The sequence below is a fragment of the Aptenodytes forsteri genome, unplaced genomic scaffold, assembly GCF_000699145.1.
Source record: "Aptenodytes forsteri isolate BGI_AS27 unplaced genomic scaffold, ASM69914v1 Scaffold46, whole genome shotgun sequence".
Lineage (NCBI taxonomy): Eukaryota > Metazoa > Chordata > Aves > Sphenisciformes > Spheniscidae > Aptenodytes > Aptenodytes forsteri.
The window spans coordinates 813,838-825,787 of NW_008794774.1; the positions used below are offsets into that span (position 1 = coordinate 813,838).

At 34.3% G+C, this 11,950-nt stretch overlaps 1 protein-coding gene across 2 annotated transcripts in view; it reads left to right on the forward strand.

Annotated features, from left to right (window-relative positions):
- KDM4C (lysine demethylase 4C) overlaps positions 1-11,950 on the forward strand; it is a 303,658-nt gene that overhangs the window by 37,562 nt on the left and 254,146 nt on the right. The window contains exons 5-7 of one of the 2 annotated variants that reach the window (XM_019470767.1): positions 54-103; positions 11,302-11,405; positions 11,521-11,542. In XM_019470767.1, the coding sequence (XP_019326312.1) occupies positions 54-103; positions 11,302-11,405; positions 11,521-11,535 (169 nt within the window). In that variant the 3' untranslated portion in view covers positions 11,536-11,542. Of the gene's footprint in view, positions 1-53; positions 104-11,301; positions 11,406-11,520; positions 11,543-11,950 lie in introns of those variants that run through there. The other variant, XM_009274270.1, reaches the window with a different exon arrangement.

The following is an 11,950-nucleotide window of genomic DNA, read 5'->3' on the forward strand; positions in this document are numbered from 1 at the left end:
GTGTAGTAATTATGTCTTTATGCATTTCATCCCTTTCTTTATGTCAATTTTAGGTATGCTATTCCTCCAGAGCATGGGAAACGGCTTGAAAGGCTAGCTCAAGGTAATATTTTCAATATTTCCATATGTAAGATGTTTGAAGGACAAACCTCCAGCAAAGTGAAAAACAGTGTCCTTGACTCACCTACTGTGTTTTATTACTTAATGTTGTGTGACTTTTATCTGTCTACGGTATGATTGCAAACAAGGAACACTTTCTAGTACTTTGAGCAATTCTTAAGAAACAAAAATGTTGTTTTTCTCTTAAAACTTTATTTTGTACTGGCATGTTTAGCTTGGTGAAGCTTATAAAAATGAGGCTTAGTATTTTGTTGTTCATTAGATTTTCATTGCTAGCATCTTTGTCTCCTCCGTGCCCTTGCTTTTTCTTGTCATAGCTTCTTTCATCAGTAACTTTTGAATCTTAACTTCTTAGCCAAATTTGATACAAAGAGAAATATTGAAGATGGCGGAGTCTCCAGAAGTTTCATGAAAGTTAATGGCTGGGTAGAGGATGGAAACCTGGTTAGTACCTCTGGGAAGGGGGAAGCAGACAAAATGTACCGACGCTAAATCTTACTTGGTAGCATCTTGCTGGCCAGTGAGCAGGCATATAAAACCACTTTAGCCAAAGCATGTACGGGCTTTTGCCCTCCAGAGGTGTGAGGAACGTTTGTTGAGAAGGAGCAGAGGATATTGTTGTAAGGTTGAGATCTGAGGGGTAGAAATCACTAGTCTGTAGGAAAACTCTTCTCACACACAGTAATTTGTTTTATTTTCAATGACACTACACCTCTCTTTTTATTTCTAGGTTAAGAGTGCAGCTTATGAACACATGAATAATTAGGCCTGTTTCTTGGCCTGGCAGCCCATGTTTTATAGCCTGCTATTAACCATAGTATATAAGGAATGCTATTGAAAGTTGATAATTAGATATTGTGTATCAGGACCAAATTCTGAAACTTTTTGTACGTTTTCTTTTCTTATCCAATTTATGCGCATATAGGTGCATGACTATTTTTCTGAGCTATTTTTAAACTGTGGCTGAGAACAGTAAGATGGCATGTATCACTGAGATGAAAGTAAAGACTGGTGAACTTGCAGTCTTAAAAAAGATATCTCAGAAAGACAGATTTCAGCCTGGATAGTTCTATTTACTATTCCTAAATTTTCCCATAGCTTCAGTTGAGAAAGTTGTCACTTATTTTTTTGCTTTCCAGATTCACTTTCCAACTTGCAAAGTATAGAACTCTTCATACACATACCTTGAAGCTTTTAGTTTTCACTGGTCAACAAGTTGATACATGTTGTAGACTGGGCAAGTGACACTGACTTATGATAGGATCATTCAATAATTATTTTTAAGATTTACAGGAAATGAGCAAGGAGTAAAAGGAATAGAGAATTGGAAAAGGTTCAGAGAGGGACACTAGGACTGGTGAAAAATTTGCCTTTTTGTTTTAATAATTGTTAGTAAGCTCTAACCTTCCAATCTGAAAGAATGTCAAAGAAAGGGAAAGGGGCGTGATAAAGACCTGTGATGACTGGCATGGAAAAGGTGACTAAAGAGTGATTGCTCACTGGGTCTTCCAGTACAGCTAGAGACTCTGAATGAAGAGCTGCAGCAGGTTCAAAACAGAAGGAGAAGGTTCCTTTCACAGTATGAACTCCTCACCGTCCATGGTGGATTCAGGGGGAGACTGGACAATACTGGCAAAGAAATCTGTTAGAGGAGCATAGGAACTGCATCTGGCTTTGGAAGTCTTGGAGCAGCAACTCGTTGGTACTAGATTACTCAGAGGAAGCAAAGATTTCATGCTGTATTTAAACACTTCTCTGTACATACCCGTTTGACATTTGCTGGGAACAAGATCTTTGGGTAGATAGACTTTTGATTTGATGTGGTATGGCTGCTCTGGCATTTATTGTTGATTTCATACTGATTGATTATAGTTGCGCAGTGTTTTAAAACTGTTCAGGTTTAAATGTTCTGTAATGAGTATCAAAACTTTTTTTTTTTTTTTTGAGAGAGAGGGAGGAGACTGGGCGGTTTCAGCAGTTTCAGCAACACTTGTTCACTCGTTTCTAAAAATTAAGTGGCCTTGAGGCATGGCATTGTTCGCTGCAGGCTAAAAAAAACCTTCAGATTTTTCTTTGACGTACCCTAATTTCCCCAGGTACTGGAGTAATCTGTACAAATTCAGGAAGTAGGTAACTTTTGGAAATACATGCTTTGCTACATGGGAGCTTTTGAAGTCATTTAGCATAAACTTACATAGTTTAAGAAAGTGTTATGTTAGAAAACCATGGCCTGAAGGTGCTCAGGCCTCTTATTGCTGATAATGGTGGCCTAATACATACAGTAAGAGGAGTGGAACATAAGGCACAGGGACAAGTGGAAATCTCCAAAACCACTGTTTTTAATCAGAAGCCAATAGGTTATACTGGGGGAAACAGTGTCTTAATGTCTGAATGCCAGAGTCAGAATTGGACAATAGGCTAAATGGGACTTAGGACTTCAGTCTCACCCAGCGTAACAGTTCTTAGGTCCAGAACTGCTGGAAGAAGGTAGGACAGAAAGGGATCAGGCTTCAGGGCTTTTCTACAGCTGGGAACAGGAACCCAGTTCCTTGATCCTTACTGATCGCTATATTTAAAGAAGTTGCCCAGGCATGTCACTCAGCCTTGGTCTGTGCACATCTGCATGGAAGTAAGTTGTCTATGACTGCTATTAATTATACGTTAGTACAAGTTATAAAGATCTGTGTGGTGAATGGAAAACTACTTTCCTTGATGAATCATATGTATGATCAAAACTTAATTATTTTTATTTCAGAACCATGTTTTGAATAGTAAATAACAAATAAAATATAGAATCAGATACTGAACAGTGAAGATAAGATTTCAAATAGTTGTTTATTCCATTACTATCAGTGAGTGAAACTGGATTTCTGTAGAAAAACTGCATACTCATACAGAGATTTTTATTGTAACAGCAATATAAGACAGGTGAGTTAGTTTCACGGACAACCCTCTCTGACATTTCCTAAGTTTTTAGTATTTGATTTTAATGTCTTCTGCGATGTTTTTCTGTGAGTAGGTTGTTTTCATGATATTTTTTGTCCAGCTAATAGCTTAGAATGGAATGTAGAAGATGATGCTGTAGTTCTTAAGAATAAAGTTGATGGACTTTATGCTCAATTTGACTTACACATTCAATTTTTTTTTTTTTTTTTTTTTTCCAAAACCACCATTTCTGATTATTTCCATGCTGTGGAGGTTAAGACCTCTGTGATCTTCTACTTTGACCACCATTTTGATTATTTCCATGCTGTGGAGGTTAAGACCTCTGTGATCTTCTACTTTGCAACTACTGCCTGCTGAAATACAGTCTGAGTTTTACAGTAAGGTATCTTAAAAAAGATGAAAGTGTAAAGTAAGCTGCATGGCTGCAAGTAGCTTAATAATAAACATTAATAAAACATAGTGTAAATGAGACCTTCATATTTAATTACATGTCTATTGAAAATGTTTTTAATAATATTTTTGCATGAGTGCAACATCTGAATAAAAAAAATGTAGTTTATTCAAGGAGGTTACCTCTGATGACCAGATGCTTACCAAAATAATCGCATGCTCCTAAATAATTAGAATAATAAAATAATGCATTAAATGTGACAGGTTGTCTAAGTCAAGGCAGCAGTTGATACATAAAATTAAAGGAAAGCTAGAATATTTTCCATTATCTTGTCTGCACATCACAATTACCACACATGCCTTTTGTGCATGAATGCTTTCATTTTTGCTTTCCATTGAAATCTTGATTGACTGTGGCACCTACAGATACTTTATCTGAAAGACATTAGACTTGCATCTAATAAAGACAACAGTTTGATTTTGCCCTTCAGCTGCTTTCTCATTTATGTAGGTTTTTTTCAATTTTATGTAGACATAAATGTAATAAAAATCTCAAGTGAGCAGTTAACTGCAATTTTTATACTTGTTGTTATGTTAATCTGTAATACCATGGTATTCTTAAGGATTTTTTGTTTCAAAAAATGGGTTAGAAAATAAAGAGAATAGAAGCAGAGTGGCAAATCAGAAGTGACAGTTTGAAGGATTTTCAAGATCTTTTAATAGATCGTTTAATTGCAGAAACTGTTTTAGAGAGGAGATGACATCTATCCGTGGTGTTAAAGAAACAATATATTAAACTTTATTTTCAAGTATGTAGGGGTGTTATAAAAAGCTTTGTATGGTGTACGGTATTAATTAATTAATTTCATGCAGAAGTCATTACCTCTCATGTATGAAAACAAGTATAAATAGTTGTTGAAATTGAACGATGTAGAACTTGCCTAACTTCTAAGGGTCTTGACTCTGAAAGCTTGTGCAGTTGAAGAATTGAACTTTGTCTCAATTGATAGTTACATGAGTCAAGTTAGGAAAGTCACATCTAAGAGATAATAAACTTAAGGCTGTAACATACTGATCTGGACATAACAACGCTCGTATTTCACAGCACTTGCTGCTTTTGTGGCTTTTGTACTCTGTGCTTTATATAGCATACAAATTGCCACTGCTTCTTTGTGAGGATTGTTGTCATGCAAACTCATTCTCCTAATTTCTTTATGTGCAATACAAAAAGTTAAATCAAATTAGTTCAAATCACTGCAAATTAATTTAAATAAATTATATGAAGTTTGTATTTATACCTACCAAAGTAAAATCTAAAAATAAAATGACTAGAAAACTCAGTCCTCCTTTCATCTTTGTCTGTGTTCCAAGAGTACTGATCAGTGAATTATGATTAATATTTTGTATGTTCTAAGTCCTTTAAATGAAGAGCTACAGAAGTAAAAAATAACCCTAACTTTAAGCTTAATTGTGTTAATTTGGATTATTTTTACTTACATTAAAGTTTCATTACACTGAAGATATTTGCAATTTAGGGTGTTCTCTTTCTTATGTTGTAGGTTTTATATTTTTACATTTTCATATTTTATATTTAAATTTTCAATTAATATTAACAAACTAGAAATACAGCACCTTTACTGTAAAATTTCAGGTGAAGACTTGAGTATGGAAGTGTAGAAAAAGATGGGAAGTCTAACCTCATTCATTGACTGGTCAGAATTTGATTGCAATTTAGGGTGTTCTCTTTCTTATGTTGTAGGTTTTATATTTTTACATTTTCATATTTTATATTTAAATTTTCAATTAATATTAACAAACTAGAAATACAGCACCTTTACTGTAAAATTTCAGGTGAAGACTTGAGTATGGAAGTGTAGAAAAAGATGGGAAGTCTAACCTCATTCATTGACTGGTCAGAATTTGATTTGAAAGTTCCCTAAGAATATGATTTTATGTGTGTGTGCTTAAATAATGACTTTATTATTGGCCAAATTGTGATATCCTTGATCATACAAGGTAATATATAGCTAGTCACCCTGTTCAAGTCAATGGAGTTGTAGAATTACTCTTTTGGGAATAGTATTGTAATTTGTCCATATATGAATGTAGCTGAACAGTTTAATTGAAAACAGTATGGACACATTCTTAATACCATAGATAAGCATTCCAAATATCTTGAAAAGGATAAGCAACCAAGGAATGGAACCCAATCCACTTCAGTTTGCGTGAGTGATAGTTGTGATGTGATGTTGTCATCTGATATGAGCCATGTGTGACATGTAGGAACAATACTCTCAGGGTGAAAAAAATGAGCCTTCCAGATAGCAATGCTCACTGTCCCTCAATAATTTATAGAGTTGAACTTATTTTAAAATATGTTCTTTATCCCTGAACCATTTCATGTATGCTTTAAAGGCTCTCAGTGCAGCAATGTCCTGTGTGTGGGAATCCTGTCTTCCTCAGACACAGCTAGGAATCTGCTTAGTGCCTACTGCTCCCAGCTTCCCCCAAAGATGAGGCGGCTTTGACTTGTATCTAGAGTATGGATCATAAAACCAGAAATTGTATGGAAGTGTCATTGTCTTCTATTGAGGTGGAGTAGTGTTGACAAAGGGTGTGTCTTCACCAGCCCAGTGATAACAGTGTAACTCAAGAAGTAGTTTTATTTTGTTAGTACAAATAGGATTGGTTACCTTGTGTAAGATTATCTTATTTTGGGCTATGTTATCAGTCAGAATATGTATGTAGTCTTCTGAGAGCATGTTTTTGATTGTTAACACAGTTTGAAGCCTATGTTTTCACATATTCTTTGCTATTGTTGCTTGTGTTAACTAGGTAAGTTTTTTAAAAAGCCTGAGCAGGACTTTCAGTTTGGTGGATAAATGTACTCTACCTGTAGTTTATGTGCTCATACCCAAACATTTGGCCACCAAGTGCTGAATCACATACTTGTAGACTGTTCTAATTCTGCTCTAGGTGTTGAGAATGTCAGTGTTTCTTTAAATTATGGATTGGAGAATTTTCAACTGGATGGTCTTTTTCTCATGGACGTAAATCAATGAGTAACCTAATTCTGTTTTACCCTGATCTTTGATTATTGCTCATCATCTCCTATGAAGTAATTGTTTTGAATTGTCATTTTGTGTTCTGTGTAATCATTTCCAGGAAGATAAGTAGGGTACAGATGGCTAAATACAAGTATTGAGAAGAGGTGTGGAAGAGGTCTTCCACATCTCAAGAGACCGTCCAAGAAACTGGGGTTGCATGCAAATTCCCACAAAATACCTGCATTTGTAGACCTGATTTAGAGTTAATGAATTAGTGTTAATGGATTAAATTAAGATTTCATGTGTCTCATAAGAGCATGAATGTACTGCAGAACTTGAATGGTAGTTACATTTTAGATAGATTTCAGTATTTTTTCTTTTGCATGTGGGATTTCAATAAATATCCAGGATTAACTGGTAATCCTGTAAATTGGTAATTTTAACATCAGCTTGGTATTTGAGAATGGTTCTGGTGTGTTGCAGGCATGTCTTTAATTGGCCTGCATTTAATGTATTTGTAAGGGTCTTGTGATGTTTCTAATGCTGTGTCCTCTATTCAGTGTGCTGTTAGGTATTTTTCACATCTGCTAACAGATTCTCCCACAGTGATTTTCTTTCCTGAAAGAAAAGCTTGTGTGAGCTTAACGTTTAGCCTGGGCAGAACAAAAGACCTTCTGATAAACTGAGTCTTGTAATGAGGAAATACTGCCTTCCTTTCTTCCCTTGTTCATTGAAGGGGAGTGCTTTTGAGAAAATGAGTTGAATGAGACAGGGAAATGTGAGACTCACAGGAAATGTGAGTCTTTTGACAGAGTCAAAAGATATTTTATAGTGGTACAGAATGTGTAGGCTGCACCTTGATTTCACTGTGAGGGCTCTGTAACCACAGCAAAGGTTCTCCTGTAAATTTCTCTTAATGGATGTTAAGCAGGTTGTGTTCTGCTGTTCTGTGTTGTTCGCAACTTCCTTAAAATTCAGCAACAAGCTTGCCTTCTGGTTGGAGTTGTCACAACTATTCCTGATCTCTTGGAGCTGTAGTGGTACAACTTAAGTTTTGGATATCTGCCCATCGTTCCTTTTTATCATCATGTATTGAGCTAATAAAGCGTATTGCAGTAGCAGAATTTGGTACAAAATTTGTTTTCTCAGGGAAAACAACTCAGGCAATCTCTCCCTGCTTTTAGAAATTAAGGTTTTTGCTACTTTTCATACCAGTTATTTCCTCAGTCTCAAGTATCACTTTCAATCACTTTTTTCAGAGTATGTTCCAGTATATTTCTATTATTATGCTGCTCAGGACTGAGATTTCTTGAAGCTCATAAGCTGTAGATTCCAAGATATGATTGTTATTATTATGTTATAGGCATTAAATGTGCCAAATAGTTGAAATTTATTTGCTGGAGCCCACTAATTGTGGGCTAGTTTCTTTTAACTGTCTTTTAGTTGGTGAAGCCAAATGTGTGATAAAACTGTACCTACCAAGTACTACTTTTTGAAACTTACATTATAACATTATTTGCAATTCCAAAAGAAAGTAAAGAATTCTGTGCCTGTTGGTAGGGAGAAAAAAGAAAGAATGATAAATCTGAATAAAATTTGATTGCAGGGCATCTTGGCAGAGTTCCTAGTACATTGATCAGCACAAGTGTACATTACACCTCTGCTGCTTAAGTGCTGGTTAACCTTCTATCTGTGAAATTAGAAAAAAATTGTTCTCCCAAGACTGGGGAGTGTGCTAGAAAAGAATGTACAAAGAATATAACAATTATAATGTGATCACATTAAAATTGTTCTGAAATTGTAGGGTGGTTAATGGACATAAATACAAGATTCATCAGAGAGAAGAAATTAAATCTGACATTATAGAGAAGGCTATATGTTATAGCAAATTGTTGAGATTTCATCTTTTTTTTCTCAAGTCATTAAAAATATTTAGATGGTTAATTGTTTGAAAGTGATTCTTTTCTTTCATAATTGACTAGTGAGCATGTTGCTCCAAGAATGAAACTGCTTCTGTGAATGACAAACTAACATTTACATGAGAGGGATACAACAACTTGTGCAAACACAGTAAAGAGATGACAGAAAGCCCTTTTACTAGTTAAATGTCCTGTGCCTAATTTTGTGTCCACTAAGCAATGTTTTTTTTATATAATTTGTCTTTTCATATTTGTTAATTATTTTCCTGTATTTTTCTTGGGTGACCTCTTCTTACTGCTTTCATACAATTACCAGGCTTTTCCAGCAAAACAGTTACAATTCAGTTTGGAGAACAATTGAATAGTGTTCTTGGTTAATACATTCATTGTTGACAAACATTTACACCTTGGATAATTCTAGGTAATCTATGAATCTGTATCCCTCTCAAAGATCTTTTGTGTTCTTCAGGCATAAAATATAATTTTATGCATAAATGAATCAAAAGTATTTTTTCTGAATCAGTATTAATAACATCATTAAGGAGACGTCTTCATCATGAAGAGCTGGCATTGTATCTTCTCCACTGTCAAGCTGCTATGCAAGATAATTGGTAAAATACACCTTTTTTTTTTTTTTTTTTTAAATACTGTTTGCTTCACTTTAATTTCTGTCCATGTTTCTCAGGTAGATCTCCTGTGTAACAGAATAGGATTATGTATGTTTTCCTGGTACCCAGAAAAAAAGTAATCCTTTTTAAATGGCTTTATATTTGAATTTTCTTATCATATGAATTTTATGTAGGTTTATAATACAAATGCAAATAACTTTGGAGAATCCTTTTGTACCCAATGTCATTATCATAGACTTTTTTTTTTTTACAGTAGTCAGGCTAATTCATATTGCACTAGTTCAAAAACTTAGAATTCATCTTTCCCTCCTACATGTTTTAAGAGAGGGCTGTGATGAAACTGTATGCCTAGCAGTGAGAACTTACTCTTAGAGTCTAAGACAAGGAGCCAGCGCGTCTTGTTTCAACTTCTTGTTTGCTCGGTATTTTTCTTATGGAACTGTTAGAGATAGTGAACTGCTTTATGCCTCAGTTCTGTTTTCTGAAAATTAAGAAATTTTTAAAACAATTACTTTTTAAATAACTTTTTTTAGCAGTAGCCTGCCAATCTTTGTGAAATCTCTGAAATCACTTGAGAATAAATGACATAAAATACAGTAAACTGTTGAGGTTAAGAAGTCTTGGTAACATTGAAAAATATACTCTACAGAAGAAAGCAAAATAAATAAATAAAGTTGAACTTCACAGAAAGGGATTACTTTCAAATGTTATGTCCTTGATACAGTGAAATTACGTATTATCCAGGACTGCTGAGCGTATAGATTGCAGTTACTCATAGTACATCTCATGGTGATTCTTGCTAATAGTCTGGTAGAAACACTAAAAAGACTGTAAAGGTAAATAATAATAATTATTATTTTTATAATAATAAAGATAATAAAGACTTTCTCATCTTTGCTGATTAGTGAGTAAATTGTTCCCCTTTGTCAACCTTCTTCTGCTGAGGTTAGTGCTGTAACTTTGTGATGTGACTTCTGTGATGTTGCATTATAACACAGTCAAAAGTATTCCTCTTGGCTCCAACAAAAGACACGTGTTCATCTCAGAGCAGGTAATACACCTGTACTTAAGTGGAAGAGGGATTGAGAGCAAGTATTCAGAGAAAGTAGGTGGTTAGATGGCTCTCATTATACTCCTTCCATTTTTCAATCTGATGTTTTCAGGAGCTTCTTGCTTTCACTAACTACTATGCCTTTCTTTCCCTTTGTTTTATTGTTTGTAGGAGTTGTGTTTTCAGTTTTTGAGAGTGTTACCTGCTTTCTAGAATGGAGTCTGAAAGGAGGTCAGGAAGTACTAAACTAGTGATGTTCTAGAAACTGTCCCCCTCTTTCTCCTTCTCATCTTCTCCCATTTTCCTTGTAACATAGTGGTTTCTTACCATAATATAGTTAGGTTGAAGGGAAAAGAGCCTGATGTTTTCATTTCAGAGATGGAAGGATTGGGTAGCTCATTTGGACTGTAGCTGAGGTGCTATTCACATCCTGGTTAGAGGGTCAGATACCAGAGTTTAATAACACTGAAACCTTGTCTTTAATTTTTCACTTTTCCCCTCATTCATTTGTCTCCATGTTCTCATCAACTGGATTATATAATTATTTAATGAACTAAGCAGGGTCTATGGAGTGGGTACATAAATACTCATGAAAGTTGGAACATGGAAAGCAATCTTTGGTCATAGAAATCAAGACAAGATATAAAGAAGCAAAAATACCCCACCTGTTTTTAGTTGTACCAGATATCTCTGTGAAAGTAGCCATACATTCTAGCCTTTTGTAGATAGAAAGTTGTGTTTGTTTACTGTATAGATGGTCTGCAAGTGCTAGATAAACCCTAGTCCTTCTGGAATCCTTCTAAATTTATATACTGCAGTTGATTTTCATGTGTGCAGGGGTTGCAGAATGAATGTTAATGTAAAAAAACCCCAAAACCCAACAAAAAAATATTTCTGTAAAGGGTAAGAAAAGTATGCCTAAATTTACAGGTCCAAATTTATTTTAAGTTATTTCACTTCTTAACAAACAAACAAATAAACACAAAAACCCCAAACCCCTGCAACCCCTCCCCCTGACAATCAGTTGAAAACCTTAGGAGGTGCATTTGATTTTTATACAAATCTCTCAGAACCTAGCAATGACATAATAAAAAATTCTAAAACAAGTTTAAACAGTATTATGCATTGTAAAATATTAAAATAATTTCCTACTTGTTTTAATTAAAAGATACCCAATTTTGCTTATCTTGCCTTATTAGGGTTCTTCCCAAGCAGCTCTCATGGATGCGATGCTTTTCTTCGCCACAAGATGACTCTGATTTCTCCATCGATATTGAAAAAGTATGGAATTCCTTTTGACAAGGTACATTAGTGTTTATTTTTAAACTGTGCATTCATGCATTGAATTAGATTGTGTTTACTATAAAGATTGTTTATAGTAAAGGTAAGGCAAAATTATTATTTTTATTTTTTTTTAGGTGCTGACTCCATGAAAAGATGAAAAAAATTGCTTGTAGTATTACGACTTTTACATGGTTTAGCTTGGACTTTTCTAGCAGAAAACACTTGTAGCTATCATAATCTTTATCCTAAAAGTTTCTGTGATTTTTAAGGGATTACCAATATTTTTTATTTCTATTTTATTTCCATGCAAGCTTGCATGTGATATTTTCTGTTCTGGGACACTTCTTAACTAGCTGTATTGATTTAAGTTATATACCTAATATTTTAAAATAAAAATTTCATTTCTTTATGTTTGTATATTGTTTCTCTGATGCAATTAAATGTAACTTTATCAGTATTATGATCTAAAAAGTTTCAGATGGAATAAAACCAAAAGAACTCTAATTTAATTTAATTTAAGATATATATATATATATATATATATATATATATAGACTCACAGAG